We start from the raw sequence: 17,583 nt of genomic DNA, 5'->3' as shown, positions 1-17,583 counted from the left end.
TCCTGCAAAAGTAATTTTTTTTTTTAAACAGAGTCTCATTTTGTTGCCTAGGCTGGCTTAAACCTTACTAGGTAGATTAGGCTGCCTCATACTAACCCTGAACCTATACCTCCTCCTCCCAACTCATGGGAGTATAGTATAAGCCACCATGATCAGTGTCTTAGTTAGAATTTCTATTGCTGAGAAAAGATACGATGACCAAGGCAGCTCTTATAAGAGAAGACATTTAATTAGGGCTGGCTTACAGATTCAGAGGTTCAGTCCATTGACTTTATGGCGGGAAGCATGACAATGTCCAGGCAGACATGGTGTTGGAGAAGGGGCTGGGAGTTCCACATCTTGATCTAAAGGCCTCTAGGAGAGGCCTGTCTATTTCCCAGGCAGCTAGGAGGAGGGACTCAAAGCCCACCCCACAGTGACACACCCACTACAACAAGGCCACACTTTCTACCTAATGGTGTGACTTCTTGTGTTGAGCGCATATTCAAACCACCACAGTCAGCAAACATTGAGTTTTCTTAAACTACACTAAGTAAAGATGGAAAAAGGTTTTGGAGAATTACTTTAAACATAGATTTTTTTGTATTTGTATGTGTGAGTGTTTGAGCCACAGTCTATGTGTGTAGGCTGGAGGACAATTTGTGAGCATCAGTTTTCTCCAACTGTGTTGGCCTGCAGATTGAATTGAAGTTGTCAGGCTTGGTGCCTTTCCTTGCTCTATTAGATACGTTGCTGGCTCAGGGAAAGTTTTTCTTGCCAAGATGTCTATCAACATTGATTGATATTTGTTTTAAGAACTGCCCTTTTGGGGGCTGGAGAGAGATGGCTCAGCAGTTAAGAGCACTGGCTATCTTGTCATTTTCTTTTTTAAGGACAGGGTCTCACGGTGTAGTCAAGTTAATAGAATACAGAAAGAAATGGTGGATAGTCATTGTTTGTGCTGTCTTTTTTATTAGGAGTAATATTAGAGTATGTTTTTTTTTTCTTTTCCATGTACATTAGTAAAGTAAGTTCTTTGTAAAAATCCTAGGTTGAAAGAAAAGGACAATGAAATTAAGAGAATAGAAGCTAAATTAAAGGAGACGGAGAGTGATCTTTCTAAGCAGTCAGAGCTGTTAAAGGTAAGTGACTACTCAAACTTCATTATTGATGGAGTTATTTTCTGGGGTTGTTTTAGAAACGGTTCAACTCCTGTAGAAGGAAACAGTACAACATGAGCCTTTCCTGTAGGCTGTGCGATTGCTATCAGAGGTGTGTGTTAGGTGGGCTGCTTCTGTCTTTTGAGAAAGCACTCAGTAAGTTCCAGTGTTAAGACTTTCTATAGAAGTGCCTTTCTCTGCTTTCTAAGTTTTGTTTTGTGCTGATCAAATCCAAGGAATCCAAGTCCTAGTGTCCTCCAAACAATGCTCTGTCCTTTACCTACCATAGTAGCTTATGTATTGAGGCTTTTGTGAGACAGTGTCTAGTCATGTTAGCTCAGCCTGGCCTCGAACCCAGACTAACCTTAAGCTTGTGGTTTTCCTGCTTCTGAGCTTGAATGTTGGAATTAAAGGTGTGAGTCACTATGCCCAGCTACCTTTATTGTATTATATAAGCAATTTCAGCTGATAAAAGTTACCTAGTGTATTTAGGTTTGTTCTTCAGTTAAAAAAAATATGCTCTCAGTGGCCATCTTTACCTACGTATTTTGAATACTAATTGTCTTACACTTTCCTAGAAGTAAAAGTTTTTGTTAATGGTTTATACAAGTTTGCTTTGTTTTCTGAGTTATTAATATCTCAAAGAGAAGCTCAGATCTTACCTTTCATGTAGTTACTAAGTAAGTAATAATAAGTAATACTAAGTATTCACAGGATATTCACCTGAAGGGGCAGCAGATTGGTAGCCACATGCAGTACCTTCAAGCAGCCTGGCTCATGCTTCATGCTCTAGGGCGGACAGTTGTATCCCACTCCCTGTCTCCCTTAAGTACATTCACAGCTGGCTTTGTTAGGCCACGCTGAGTGTGTCCTTCCTTATTTATAGTCTTGCCAACAGGCCTGTTTCCCCTTCTTGTCCACCATTGGCTAAAGCTGCTCACGTGATGTCATCCCTGAGAAGAAGGCTTGTTTTCTGTTGCTTTAGACTGTGGGAAGAGGAGGCCTCTTAGTATCTTTAAGTCATTTGTACATTAATTGCTCTTCTAATTTTGTTCTACAGTTTTTCTTCTGGGATAACTATTTTTTTTTTTTAAAAAAGATTTATTTATTTATTTTATTTGTATGAGTACACTGTAGCTGTCTTCAGACACCAAAAGAGGGCATCAGATTCCATTACAGATGGTTGTGAGGCACCCTGTGGTTGCTGGGACTTGAACTCAGTATCTCTGGAAGAGCAGTCATCCAGCCCCTTAGGATAACTTTTCTAAAACCCAATTTATAATAGCATTTTATGTAGTTATGTGAAGTCTGACTGCCTTTGCATCCCATCCCCTCTTCCAAAATCAGAGTCTGTTTATCTCCTCAGATAAAAGCAAGGTCCTGCTTTAAGTCGTAGGAGTAAAGAACACTCATTTTGTGGTTATAATACATTTTTGTTTTCTTTTTAAGTGCATTTTTTACTTACATATTTTTAGTTCATATGTAATTTACCTCACAGTGTTGTGAGAGGAGCATTCTACCCTTAGGAAAGGAAGGTAGCTGTTAATAAACTGTCTGTCTGTCCGTACTGCACGGTCTCTGTCCCTGAGGGTGTTGTTGGGATGTCTCAGCCGATGGGAGCAGATGTCTCAGGTTGTTGCCATGCCTCTCTGGAGCCCGTTTATATTACTAGATGATAGAAGAGCCTACCACAAATGCTGCAGTATGAAGCTTGAGAAACCTCTCCTCCCAGATGCATGCCACCCCGCACTAGACACAGGTGTCGCGTCAGTTCATTCTCCCAACACATACCCTGTCAAGACTAGAACTAAACACAGCTACTATCATTTATGTTTTAATGTGGCTTAATCTAGCCTTTTAAAATTGTTACTATTGTGAAATACTTTTAGACTGTATGACATTTAAAAACTTAAATAAGAAATCATAATCTCTGTCTAGGTATTGATGTTAATTTTTGTTTAAATAGGAAGTACAAGATGAAAATAAATTATTTAAATCCCAAGTGGAACAACTCAATCATCAGAACCACCAACAGGTAGGTACTATTTCATGTGTCTGTCACCTTTTATTGTTTACACCTCCATGTCATATTTACATGTTCCCAGAGAGTAAAACAGTGGCTCTTTTATTTAACAAATTTCCTATAAAGGCAATTAATTATGCAATGTGTAAGATAAAATAATGTATAATTTATAAAATATGTGCATGTAATGTTCCAGCTTGCTTATATACACGTGCATGCTCTGATCAATGTTCCAACTCTGCTGTATGTGTACATACAGTATAGGTGTGTGCTCTGATCAGTTCTCCAGCTCCATTATAATAATCGTGTGTGTATGTGTGCTCTGATCAATGCTCCAGCTTTACCATATACATATTCGTGTGTGCATATGTGTTCTGATCAGTGTTCTGGTTTTATTATATATACATTTGTGTGCTTTGTTTTCTGATTAAGGTTCCAGCTCTGTTATATACATGTGTGTGCATGTATATTCAGATCAGTTACAGGTTATACACACACACACACACACACACACACACACACACACACACACATGTTTTTGCATTTTGGAGGTTGAACTCAGAGACCTTGTGCATGCTAGGCAAGTATACTATCACTGAACAAAGTCTCAAGCCCTACCCTTCATCTTTACAAACATGTACGGATAGACCAGAATGGATTTTGTTAAATAGTCAAGACTCCCTGTTGTCAGCAGCTCCTGGTAGTTGAGTTTGACTACATCATCATACTATATATCCTATATTTGAAAGCTGTATACCTTTGTATATTATAAAAATGTCACTTTTTTGGTTGGATGTGAGAAAATCAGCTCTTAATTTATTTGTTGATTTTATTTAGATAGTTTTAGAAGTCAATATGAAAAGCACCTTGATGCTAAACAGTTTGAAATTTGTAAGTTCTTACTAAGTAAAGGTTTTATAGAGGGACAGTGAAAATTGGATTTACTACTCATTACACATAATAAATTTGTATATATTTTTATTAACCACTTAATTAAAGTCAGACATGATGACATAATGGAGTATATGATATTTTTAACTGTGTTGGTTTATTTCCAAGAAGAATTTAATTTTTTTTATGTTCTAGAAACCTTTATTGTCAACTAATATTTAACTCTTTTAATAGGCATCTCTTCCCTCTCAGGAAGAATTACAAACAGTGTAAGTAATTCGTTGATTCAGAGTTTGATGTGTTATAGAGTTAAATGTTGAATTACCTTCAGAGAAGTAATTTCAAGTCATCACAAGTGCTGGTCTAAGCACAGCAGATGTCTTTGCATGCTCTGGCTGCAGGCCAGTGTGCACTGCTCTGCTCGTGCTTACTGATGCACAGTTCGAGGCATGCTGTTTGCCCAGGATTTTGTTGAGGGGGCAGTTGGAGCTTGCTTTCCTCCTCTTGTCTTCTGGAGACATTGAGAAACTGGAGGGGACGGAGCTGACCTCGGAGGCCAGTGCAGCCCAGCCTCTGTGCTTGCTCTTTGTTTCACTTAGGACCAGTGGTGCAGACTCCGCCCACTGCTGCATTTTTGTGAAAACTTGTTATGGTTCTCTTTTAGAGTGTTTGTATTTTTTTAAGAAACTGATTTTTTTTTCTTTTGTTGGCCTCTTATTCTCTAAGAGGCTAGTAATTAAAAATCATTTCTGTGTATAGTTTGTTTCAAAATATTAAATGCCAACCATATTAAGTATATCAACAGGTGACAGTAGTCTAAATGTTCTTGCATCTTGGCTTGTTTGTAAGCTTGATTGTTTAGTAGGCTAGGGGAGTTTGTTGTTTTAGCCGCGTCTCGAGTTTGACCGTATGAAGTCAGAGTGCAAACATTTTCTTTTTCTTTTTTTTTAACCTCTCCCCCCGCCCAAACATTTTCTATAGTAACCTCATAGTGGCTTCAGAGACCATACAAGTCTCAGTTTTGTCTTGTTACTCTGTTTTGTGCATATGTGGGTTTTATTTTATTTTTGTTTATATGGATGTGCACCATGTGCATACAGTGCCTTTGGAGACAGAAGCAGATATTGTATTCCCTGAAAGTGTAGTAAAGGGGTTGTTCTTGGCCTGACCTGGGTGCTGGGAACTCAAATTGTGTCGTCTGCTAAAGCAGCAGGTGCTCTTAACCACTGAGCTGTCATTCTAGCCCCAATTTTAATTTTTAAACCATGTATTACTATGTTAATTATACTTATCACTGAGACACAAGTCGAGTCTTGGCAGTCCATTGTCCTTAACTTTACTGACTGGGCTGTAACAAGAAGAGGATATTATGAAACCCACCTGAGAGGATCTGAGCTGGGAATAAGATACCTTCAGTGGTCCTTCCCAAGTAATAACATTTTCCATATGGGTGCTATCAGACCAATTTCAAAGTAGCACGCCCACCACCATCACACAGTCATTGTGAGGAAGCAATTCATTTCTAAAATATAACAGATAGCTTTTAAGCTCAAGGGCCAGATTGCTTGTTGGGCAGACCTTTATATACAATCTTAAGAAAGCTGTATGAGATTGGACATTCTACTCAAGAATAATGCAAATGAATTTTGAAATTTTGCCTTTTCTCTCTGCTTTTCTGGGAAATAACTAAGGCATTAGACAGGACAAGGAGAACAACAAAGAGGAACCAAAGCCACGAACCCTAAGATTGGGTAAAAACAACAAGTGAATACCAGGTCACTTTAATACAGTGTTGTTGGTTTAATGAATCAAGTAGTCATAACTAGTCTAATTGCCTTAAAGTAAATGCCTGTAAAGACCGTCTTTGTACTGAAGTCACCCCCAACCCCTTTTTAGACATTTACATGACCTTGAACTTCTGGTCTGCCTCCACTACCCAAGTGCTGGTATTGGAGGAGCCATGTGTGGGCTTCATATGCTGAGAATTGAAAGCAGGACCTAGGCATGCTAGCTAGGCAAGCACTCTACCAACTGGAGCTACATCTAGGCTGAAAGACTGCCTTTGAAATTAAGAATTTTAGGATGGGCTTTTCTGTGCAAACAGTAGCTGATCAATAATTACAGTTTTAAACTATCACCTGCTGTTTTTATTTTGTTTTAAAAATATTGATATGTAGATATAGGAATGATATTAACTATTTACCTAATATGTAATTATATTATTGTTTATTTTAGATGCTGTTTACCTAAAATATATTCATGTTCTGATTTAGAATTTCAGAAAAAGAAAAAGAAATAACTAATCTCTGCAATGAGTTAGCATCTTTGAAGAATGCTGTTGAACATCAGAGGAAGAAAAACAATGTAAGCCCCTGTTGATGAGCATCAGACTAATTCCCATTACAGAGAATTAGTGTTGAAAGATGGGCGGGGCATCCTCTTTAGATCTCTTGATCTGTGTGAGAGCACTTTTGGTTTCTTTGTGTCTGGGGCATTACTAGAGTAAATTATTTTATTATAATGCAGTTTTAATATTAAAAGATAGATTTTTATAATGAAAAATAGCAGAATGGAGCTTTTAAAAGTTTTCTAAAATAAAAAAATATATGGTTGACTTCATGTTAAAACTTGTTTACAAAAATAAGTTTTCCAATATTGTTATTTAAAAGCAAAGACATTTCTTTTTTTCTTAAACAGGACTAATTTATGTGTGTGTGTGTGTGTGTGTGTGTGTGTGTGTGTGTGTGTGAGAGTGTGTGTGTGTTTGTTTCTGATAGACTAAAAGAAATATTCGTTTCAGTCTTTGTAACCAATCTTGGAAAGCCTTCTGTAAACTACCCTTTTTTAAAAGTAAGGGGCAGTATACATATTGGTAGTTAAGTCTGCTAGTGGTCTTAGAACTTGAATAGATTTATACTAAGATGGGAATGGCTGACTCTAAGAACTATAAATCCTTACCAAGCAGACAAAGAGTAGATGCAGCTAGACTTCATAAGTTCTCTCTTAACAAAAGTTAGTAATTAGAAGGGTCCAAGTATTCTTGTTAAGGAAGTGTTTTTCACACAAAAGTATGCTTGTTTTGTGAATAACCCAAAATGTTATTTAATGATAGAATATTGATGATAAATAGATATGTATTTCCTAATGTAATTTAAATCTTTCAAAGTTTAAATTGCTAACTAACATGTAGGCATTTTCCTGCACCCTGAATTTGTGAAAATTTGGTATGTGAATTGCTCTTTGTGTGTTATGCAATATTAATTACTAACAGCATTACTCAGTCACAAAATCTGGTATGAATGCTCCAATACAGTTCTAACATTGTAGCTGGTTTTTGCTAGGATTCTGAGGTAAGGTGGGCACAGTACTATAGTTTAGTTCACTCAGCACAGTGGTGACGGTGGCAGTGGCAGTGGCAGCAGCATTGTGGGTCTTCATTTCAAGTCTGTAATGAGCCAGGACAGTGGAGGCCAGCAGGGTGCAGTTTCAGCCCACTCAGACATTTGGCCAGATTTCTTAACTTTCATCTGTGGTTTCCCATCTATAAAGTGGGAATAAAAAAATCTCATAACCTGTTGTAAGGACTAATGAGAATTTACAGAGTGCTAAATACAGTATTTGACTTGTAAATTGGCAATAAATGGTAATTATTGGCTTTTAATTTTTGTTTATGTTAAGATTCTTAATTGTGAAGATGAGTTACATACAGCATCTTGTTTTTATTTGTATTTGCTAAGGAAACGCTTTCTTTCAAAGCTCACTTTTAAATGGACCCAGCTTTTTCTTAACGAGAATATGTGTTATACTTTCTCTGCCTCAGTTGCTTCAGTCAGCTGCCGAGTTCAGTTGTGTCTGATTGCTTGTGGCATCCCTGTTTGACTGTACCAAAATCAAAGCACAGAGGGTTAGGCTTTAATTAGAAATGTGCTAATTTTACCTAAAATAGAGTTACAGGAAAAAAATGTTACTCAGTAAAGTCCTGTGAGGCTGATGTTGGGCATTGTTTTACTATTACATGAGAAGTGTTTTGCAGTACTGTGTATTTGCTCTGTCCTTAGCTGTAATGCTTGAACTTGAAGTCATAATTGTAGTCCTGATTGGCGTGTTTACCTTCGAATGCTTTCTTCTTTGTCACATGTGTCAAGTTGTTTTTTTAAAAAATGGCATATTTGGTGTGCATACTAAAACATGAGAAGTGTGGACATCCTTACTTTCCCATTCAAACTTCTAAACATTATTATTATTATTTTGCTAATACACATTTTCCTATTGAATAATTTTGCAATAACCAGCATTTAAATGCAGCGCAAAAATATTGATGAAGTTAAAGGCGCAATCTTTTAATAATGGATAAACTGAAATCATTCTTTCTAAAAATGATTAGGACCTTCGGGAGAAAAACTGGGAAGCAATGGAAGCATTGGCATCAACTGAAAAAATGCTGCAGGAGAGAGTGAGCAAGACTTCCAAGGTTGTAATTAACTCCCAGGACTGCCATTGCAGTCTGCAGCCTGTCCAGACCAGACTGAAGCGGTCCCCTTTGCTTCAGTCCAAACCATTTAAATACAGCAGCTCCTTGTCACCCATGTTTATGGTCCTCACCATCTGCCGTTCATCTTCTCCCTGAGACTTGAGTTGGGCACTCTGTGCTGGGATGAGCCCACTGGGTGTTTTGGTGCACACAGCTTTAGGGGAAAGATCTCAGAAGACTCCATACTGTGTGTGCAGTTCCTTCCTTGTCACATGCTGTGCTACTTGGTGTAGTTAGAGAACTTTGATGAGATGCCCAAATCAGAAAAATCTGAGTGAATTAATGGAACAAATTAAAAACCTAGCATGTGTTTGCGATGCTTAGTAAAGTGGGGTTTCTGGAGCATACCAGGAGATTCAGACAATGGAGGAAGACAGCAAAATCTTACAAAGTACAGAAAAAGGGCCCCTTCACAGTATGCTACTGGGGATGATTCCTCAGTCACAGTATGCTACTGGGGCTGATTCCTCAGAGACATAGCCCTACACTTTGTCGTTTGAAGATGCAGGACAGTAGTTGCACCCATGTCTGTTCCGTGTGGCGTATTAGTATGGGTGGATGATGATGCGTACGTCCCCTTTATCTTCAAAACAACCAAGGACATCCTTCTTAAGTGCACTGGGGAGCAGGGTCATAATGGAGGAGTGATATGGAGGAGGTTAGGACAACTGTGTGTGTGTGCAACATGAATACTGAGTTTTGAAGCCAGGTTAGTGAGTACCTAGAATGATTAATTTCCATATTCTGAAATTGTTTATGTGCCAAGATAATTTATTATGTTTTAATTTACAAAAGTGTTAAGGATTTTTGAAATAGTTTCTTAGTGGAATGCCATTTTATGATTTGTCAATTTTATGTGTATAGTTATATTTCCTTTAACACAATAGATTTATACTTAAATTTTCATTAAGCTTTAAGTTGAGACAGTTGACAGCTATTACTGCCAGAGGAATTTATGCCAGACACTGTGCAGCACAGGTCTTCTTTAATTGTGAAGGGTTCCTGTTGTACAGTCATCTCTGTCAGCAAGGGAAGTTTTAGTATAGACTTTTCACTGTTTGGAGCTAAAAGGCTTTGTGCCTTTCCTGCATAGGGAATTGTTGCATCCTCTAATGCAAAAGGGAGCTCCAGTGTGTGCATGGTTGTTTGCAAAGCTAACAAGCTATGGGGAATAGACTCTAGTTTTCTATTAGCAGAACTGAGAATCCTTTCATAGCTTGGGTGTAAAATGATTTACTAAGTGCCACAAATTGTAATGTGACTGCATAAAGCAGTGTTAGTGTTTTATGGGTTAGAAATAGTTAAACTGGGTAGCGTACTGTTTTTAGATGTTTTTATTAATGAGGTTCTTCTCCTCCCTCTTCCTCTCCCCCTTCCCCTTACCCGTGTGTGTGTGTTTGTGTGTGTGTGTTTGGGTCTCAGTATGTAGTCCATTTGAGGCCCCCCTGTTTCAGCTTCCCAGGTCCAGGGATTACAAACATACCCTCACCATACCACCTTCTGGAAAGTTTATTTTATTATTTTCTTTTCAGACAGGGTCTCACTATGTAGTAGCCTTGGGTGGCCTGGAACTAGCTAATTAGATCAGGATAGCTTCAAATTCTGCCTGCCTGCCTGCCTCTACCCCTGTTGGGTAAAGGCATTGAGCCACCAAACCTAGTCTGGAGTTACTTTTAAAACACTAAATTCTTTTTAGAAACTGTAATGATAGACTTACATAAAAGATATTTTACATATTCTAATCAATGGTAGTACTAAGGAAATAATCCATCAATGGTGGCACCAAAGAAATAATCTAGTTTCTAAAATTAGATCTTTTATCAGGTGTTGAATAGAAATTACTGTTTACAACCAAATTTATGTCAAATGAAAATTCTATAGCTAAAACATTTCCTATAGAATGAAGTAGCTTACTGAGTGGCTGTTGACTACAGGTGAGCCTTCCTCTCTGCTTCCAGAATGCCTCTGTTCCACAATAGCTTTTCCTTTAAGATTGCTCTGCATATCTTTAGTCAGATGATACAGTGATCTCTTGATTACCTCTTAAATAGCAGTGGCCTTCCAGTAAATATACTGTATTTTGTATAATTAGGTATATGTGTACAAGTAAAACAGCTATTCTAAAACACTGCCAACTAATCCTTAATAATATATTAGCTTTTAGTGTGCATAGAATATAAAATTTTGTTTTCTGTTGTGTAAATTTAGATTTTTATGTGATTAAAGTTTTCTTAAATTGAACTGTAGATGTCTTAAATCAGTAACAGATTTCAAGGAGCACGTGAGAGTGCTGAGGTGGTGCTTGCTACCTCTTGTTTCTTGGACTCCAGTAGTAATGGAATGGTTGTGTTGGTTTGGTTTTGGTGTGCATTTTTATAGGTGTCTTTAAAAAAAAATCTTGTAGAAATAATTTGAGCATTAGATTGGGGGGATATGTGTGTATTTGATCCAATTGTGTCCCTCATTTTGCCAAACATACTTCTGAACTTACAATTGGAGTTGGAGTTAAAAATCACCATATTGCCGGGCGGTGGTGGCGCACGCCTTTAATCCCAGCACTTGGGAGGCAGAGGCAGAGGCAGGTGGATTTCTGAGTTCGAGGCCAGCCTGGTCTACAGAGTGAGTTCCAGGACAGCCAGGACTACACAGAGAAACCCTGTCTCGAAAAACGAAACAAAACAAACCAAACCAAACAAAAACAAGTCACCATATTTAGATTGAGCATTAGTAATAGTGGCAGTGGGCAGCTCAGTGTGTCAGAATCATCGTCTGAGCACTTCTGCTGCTGATCACAATCGGTCCTTTCTGCTTTGTTTAACAGAAATAGTTTGATCTGACCTTGAAGAGCAGAATAGGAAAGTGTTGGCACTTCCTTTGTGAACTTTTTACTAGTCAGGAAGCTTCAGTTTTCTTGCCCAGATGCGTATTCAGCAGTCAGGTCGTCTGTGAGGCTGACTGACGGGAAGGAATGTGTGTTTGGAATGTTATTGGAGTGGTGCATCCCTTTATTTCTAATGCCAGAGAAAGTTCATATTGTCAGATACTACTTTGGCTTGATCAACTAAGATATTATTTGCTATTTATGACTTAGAGATTTGCAGATTTTTGTCTTTAAGGAAGTATGTTTTAATGCCTTAAAGTGAGAAAAGTTGATACTTTTCAATATTAAAATAAGCTTTGAAAATTGTCTTTTTCCTCCATTAGAACGTAAAAGGTCATACTTTTTTTATTTTCCTCTTTGAACATTGTCTAATGTTGTAAATTTGATCTCATCTGTCCTTTGCTTTAGGAAAGACGACAACAAGTGGAAGCTGTTGAGTTGGAGTCCAAAGACCTTCTCAGGAGGTTATTTCCAACGGTGTCTGTCCCTTCTAATTTGGTAAGGTGAACCTCTCGCTCTCTTTTTTTAACATTTAGCCTGAAGTTATGTAGGAAGTTGTTGGTAGCAGCATTTGATTTCTGAATTTGGTTTATTAGCACGCTGAACTTCTCAGTGTCTCCATAACTAATGTGCTTCTAGTAGTCAGGACAGCAACTTAGTTCAAAGTCCCTTTTCCTGAACCTGAAACTTCATTGTATTCTATCACAATGAATGAATAGCTGTAAATGCATTTGGAAAATAGGTATTTTTTTTTGAATGAGTAATAAAACCATTAATAATTGATTTAAGTGATTATTTTCTTAGTTTTAACAATTATCCTTTAATGTATTCGATGCTACAAATTAAGTCATTTTACATCTTAAAATCATGATTTTCATCTATTCTTCACCCCAAATACTAACATGCAGCTGGCTTGAGGTTGAACATGGTTCAAATAGGATAGAAAAATGACGGGTTCAGATCCGCAGCCAGTGCTCCAGGGTAGAGATGATCAGGGAATGTGGCTGAGTCTCCTCAAATGATGAGATAGGCCTTCTTAAATTTTTAGTAAAATAATGTGTGTATATATTCACAAGTAGGCAGTGGAATAGTGATCCCAGGACCCACCTTGTGAATCCTCACACATGCTTTTGTTAATACATAAACCACTTTCTGATCCTTCCCATCCTGTTAGTGGGGGCTCTCAGTCTTCCCAATGTTGTGACTCTTTAGTACGGTTCCTCATGTGGTGACTTTCAACCATAACATTATTTTCATTGCTACCTCATAACTATAATTTTGCTACTTTATGAATTGTAACATGAATACTTTTGAAGATAGAAATTTGCCAAAGTAATTGCGACCCACAGTTTGAGAACCTTTGCATTAGATCACCGTGATGGAACTCAAGTGTCAGAGCATTTATCTATAAATATTTCAAAGGAGGTCAAGCTAATTTTTTATTTAAAAAAATATATCTCTAATTAGACAAATTTAATCCTAATTCTCCTAATTTTCATATACTAATGCTAATTAAATAATAGCAAGGTAGTTTATTTTATAACCAGAACCCCAGATAAGACCAACATGTGATTGGTGCCTGTTGAGCCGCTGCAAGTGTGCTGCGTCCTACCTTTTTTTCCTCCCTGGTTTGAAGCCCAGAAGTGTCCTATTGCAGTTCTGACCTTTGGATTTAGCCAACTGCATTCCTCTGTCCTTTGTATAATTCATAAATTGTCACTCAGGCTTATCTGATCCAGGTCCATATTTCAAGGTAGTATGGGTACTGTTGTCTACTTTTATTGTGAGAGCTGTGATACCTGCTTGCCTGGTTTAGTGGAGTGATCTGCTTTAGGCTGGCTGTGGTGTCCTTTGATAGCTCTTATGCCTTGTGCTGCTGTAATAGGATGTTCAAGTTAAGACACAGTTGAAGCTTCAAGCATGGAATGGCTCCTTTCTCCAAGGAGCTCTGTTTCCTCTAGGTGTGGGTGCAATGTGGGTGTGGTGTGGGTGCAGGGGCAGAGGAAGTACTTCATGGGTGTACTGTATGAGAGTAGGATATGGTCTTGCCATGTCTAGTTCAAGCTGGCCTTGGATTCCTGATTATAGGTGTGTGCCACCATGCCTGGTGAGATTCATTCTTAATGGTATTACTAGTTACCTTCAATAACTAAATATTCATGACTCTGTAACAACTTGTAAATCATGTAATACATAGAAAGTATTCTTTGTGTTTTGTTCACATACTTGTTTAAAGTTGATTCCTGTGTTTAAGCTTTTCATGTGCTACTTAGAGATTAGTATTCTAGATTTTTAAAAGAATTACTTAATGTAGCCAGTCATGGTGGCACACACCTGTAATCCCAGCAAGAGGGAGGCAGAGATAGGTCATCCTGGTCTGTATATCAGGCTAGTAGGATTACATACAAGAGACAAAGAAAATAATTCACTTAAGCCTCATTAAGATAAATTAAGATAACTATTAAATATACAAGTTTTTGTTGCTGTTGCCAGTGTGTAAAGCAGATGTAGATGAGCTTGATTCCATCTGGTTTGAACTTGTTTTGGATCCCAGTATTTGAAGCTTTAAGTAGTCTGTTAGTGTTCACTGCTCTGGTTTGAACTTGTATTGTGCGAATGCTATTCTTTTAATATAAATAGGGGCTTTTAAACCAGCATGGCTTTGAAAGCGGTACAGTGTGGGGTGGTCACCATCCCCTCTCCCTTTCCCCTCCTCATGTGATGCTTGGAGAATATCGATTCAGATATAGAAGCAGAGCAAGTTACATCATAGAGTCAATAAACAGTTTGTTTTCTTAACTTGATCTAAAAATATTAGACACTTGTTAGTAGTTTCAAATTCAGTTAAGAAGCTTCAAAAATTTATAATGATTTATTCTAAAGTTTCAGATAATGGTTTAAACAATATGTGTGTTGTTTTCTTCACTTAACTTGTAAATAGAAACCAGTTTTGTGTTGGAGCTAAATAAATGTGTGCTTCTTAACCCCCATTAAGATTTAAAATGCTTATAATATATTGTTTTTTGAATGAGGTATTTTCAGGAATTTTGGGAGTACCTTCAAAGAATTTAAAATCTTCTGAACAGAATGCCTTTAGTTAGACTTTATTTTACCTGGAAAAGTTTTTGAAATGCTCCTTATTTTAGATCTTGAAATTTTTACAAATTGAGGTTATTAGTATGAATATTTCTCATGGTGTTAGAACAGGAATTTTGAGCTTAGGTCTACTGCCTTTGAGTTCAAAATTCAGTTGCAAATATTTTGGTATGGATAAAAAGCATTTTATTTTGATACTAATATATATTTCATTTCTTTGCACATTAAATTATTTATTTACTTATCTATTGTTGGCCATGGTAGCATTTGTCTTTAAACTTAGCATTTCCAGGCTTGTGTCAAAATAAATTGTTTGGTCATTTTTTTCCCTCTAAGATAGTCTTCCTATGTAGCCTAGGATGGCCTGAAACTCACTATATAGCTGAAGTTGGTATTGAACTAGTTATCTCTCTGTTCACCCTTCAGCATGTGGCATCATTTGGACTTTAGTGTTTTTTTTTATTTGTTTGTTTTTTAAAACTGTCTTATGTTCAGTCTAGGAAAGTTATATCTGCCTGTGAAATTCTAAGTTTGATGACAGTGTATGTGGGCTTTTATCTGATTTGGTGCTCTTAAATGTTTGTTTGTTTTTTTTTTTTAATTGGACTTTTATGGAAACCAGTAACTTTGACCTTTTTTCCCCTACAGAATTACAGTGAATGGTTACGTGGCTTTGAAAAGAAGGCAAAAGCATGCATGGCTGGAACCTCGGACGCAGAGGCAGTCGAGGTTAGTTGAGGAACTGTGTATTTAAACAAACTGAGAGTTGGAGCACACCGGAAGCTGTTCTTGGAAACACTGGAGTAACAGAGGGATGCATTATTAGTTGGGTAGTGAGAAGAATATGGTGCCTTTATTTCTAAAACCAAATGTTTAATTACTCTCATCTCCCTTTAGCTTACGTTTTTGATGTAAACCAAGCTAAGACATGTGCCAGTTTCATTGGCTCGCCGCAGCACCCCCAGATAACCTCAGCAGCACTCACAAACTGGCTTCCTTCTTATCCTTGGCCACCGAGAGTACAGATCCCTGATTGTTTTGAATCCTAGGTAGCAGGAGTAAATTCTCCTTCCTCGTGTGTGTCATGGCATTGTAACAGTTACTTATGGGTCTCCTTACATGTTGCCTCGTGTGTAGAGTAAAATCCTTGTGTAAATGTGTGATGGTGTTTCTTAGTGAGGACTTAAACAGAGCTTCTCAAGTGGACACCATGTGACCAAAAGGCCATCAGACTGCAGTGCTGCTTCGGACTGTAATATTCTGTTAAAAATCATTGAATCCATTGATTATGTCATCAGATACTGAAACTAATGTGAGGTACAACCCTCTCATTTGTCATTTTTATCTCATTCTTTGCAGGTTTTGGAGCACAGATTGAAAGAAGCTAATGAAATGCACACACTGCTACAGCTGGAATGTGAAAAATACAAATCGGTCCTTGCAGAAACAGTAGGATATGGCTTGAATTGCCTTTTGATTTTATTTTTAAATTATTGACTGTTTCTCCCTGGCCTTTGTGATTTATCTTGGCAACAGGATAATTGAAAATCATAAAATTTTCAGAACAATTCTGCCTTTGTCTACAGGAAGGGATTTTGCAAAAGCTTCAGCGAAGTGTGGAGCAAGAAGAGAGTAAATGGAAAGTTAAGGCTGAAGACTCTCGGAGGACTATTGAGCAGGTATTTAAGGAAGAGCTTACAGCAGCAGTACTGAGTGAGCATGTGTTAATACCTTTGGAGAGTAGATATAGTGATTAGCTGTTATTACCAAAAATTAGGTGATTCTAGCTGGCTTTTAATATAGGATCAGTACAAGTGGGTAGGTTCTGAGCATTATTGAAATGAAGTTACATGTGAGACTCTGATTTTTAAGAGCTTTAGTTGACAATTCAGTATAGGCTACATTCAAAACTGCTAAGCAGGGTTGGCAAAAGGAACCTGCTACAACCTGACAATCTGATTCTATCCATGGAGGAAGGAGAGAACTGACTCCTGCAAATTGTCCCCTGACCTCAGATGCATTGTGGCTTGTGTTTGCCCTCTCTTGAATAAAATAAGTAAAAATTTAAAAAGCAAAACTGAAAAACTCTATATCCAACCAGTGGCCCAGGATAGAGATGAATATGGCCCAAAGATTTGTAGACTGTGCCATTGGAGCATTAACGTGTCTTTGCAGTCCACGGCTCTAGTTGTCCTCAGTGGCTCTCTCTTAACGTTGTCTCACGTTTCAGATGCAGTCCTCCTTCACAGCCTCAGAGCAAGAGCTAGAGCGACTAAGACAAGAAAACAAAGATATGGAGAATGTATGTGATCTGATACTTAGACTTGCAACCTGTGAACTCAGTTTTAGCATTATGGGTTGCGCAAAAATCTGTGTTTTAAAGTTATTTTTATGTCTCATGTTTTTATCTTGAGTAGTTTGAGTTGATAACAGCTTTAAATTCATAAGTATCCTACATAAGTATCCTAACATTCTATTATGGGAAAAATCATGGAAGGAAAATGTAAATGACTCACCGTCTCTCTGTTGTGTGACAGCTGAGAAGAGAACGTGAACATTTGGAAATGGAGCTAGAGAAGGCTGAGGTGGAGCGGTCGACGTACGTGATGGAAGTCAGAGAGGTACTTAGACAGTCTTCACACTCGCTGCTCAGCTCAGTTCCTCTCAGTTGAGACAGGGCATTAAAGCAATCTGTTTAAGTGGTTTGTATAAGAGCTTCCTTGTAGCTGCATTGTGGGTTACCATGGGGCTCAGTCTTAAACTGTAAGCTGCAAAGTATGGGTTACCATGGGGCTCAATCTTAAACTGTAAACTTCATTGCAGCTGAAAGATCTGTTGACTGAGTTGCAGAAAAAGCTTGATGATTCATATTCTGAAGCAGTAAGGCAGAATGAAGAGCTTAACTTGGTAAGAAGCTTGTCCTCCATTGAGTGTCCAGTAGACTCTGGAGACACGTGTGCTGGTGTGCAGACTCCACCAGACTTCTTTTCCTGGCTAACCACCTTTAGCTTGGCTCTTTCCA

At 37.9% G+C, this 17,583-nt stretch overlaps 1 protein-coding gene across 41 annotated transcripts in view; it reads left to right on the top strand.

Moving 5' to 3' along the window:
• Ktn1 (kinectin 1) overlaps positions 1-17,583 on the top strand; it is a 137,708-nt gene that overhangs the window by 110,112 nt on the left and 10,013 nt on the right. For 8 of the 41 annotated variants that reach the window (XM_076931147.1, XM_076931145.1, XM_034497186.2 and 5 more), the window contains 12 exons: positions 1,031-1,121; positions 3,106-3,174; positions 4,288-4,322; positions 6,327-6,417; positions 8,438-8,524; positions 11,874-11,963; positions 15,210-15,290; positions 15,921-16,010; positions 16,148-16,240; positions 16,792-16,863; positions 17,099-17,182; positions 17,385-17,468. In XM_076931147.1, coding sequence (XP_076787262.1) covers positions 1,031-1,121; positions 3,106-3,174; positions 4,288-4,322; positions 6,327-6,417; positions 8,438-8,524; positions 11,874-11,963; positions 15,210-15,290; positions 15,921-16,010; positions 16,148-16,240; positions 16,792-16,863; positions 17,099-17,182; positions 17,385-17,468 — 967 coding nt within the window. The remainder of the gene's footprint in view (positions 1-1,030; positions 1,122-3,105; positions 3,175-4,287; positions 4,323-6,326; positions 6,418-8,437; positions 8,525-11,873; positions 11,964-15,209; positions 15,291-15,920; positions 16,011-16,147; positions 16,241-16,791; positions 16,864-17,098; positions 17,183-17,384; positions 17,469-17,583) is intronic. The other 33 variants (XM_076931151.1, XM_076931152.1, XM_034497188.1 and 30 more) reach the window with 7 other exon arrangements.

Source organism: Arvicanthis niloticus, chromosome 3 (assembly GCF_011762505.2).
Source record: "Arvicanthis niloticus isolate mArvNil1 chromosome 3, mArvNil1.pat.X, whole genome shotgun sequence".
Classification (NCBI taxonomy): domain Eukaryota; kingdom Metazoa; phylum Chordata; class Mammalia; order Rodentia; family Muridae; genus Arvicanthis; species Arvicanthis niloticus.
This window is presented reverse-complemented; position numbering and strand designations above follow the sequence as displayed.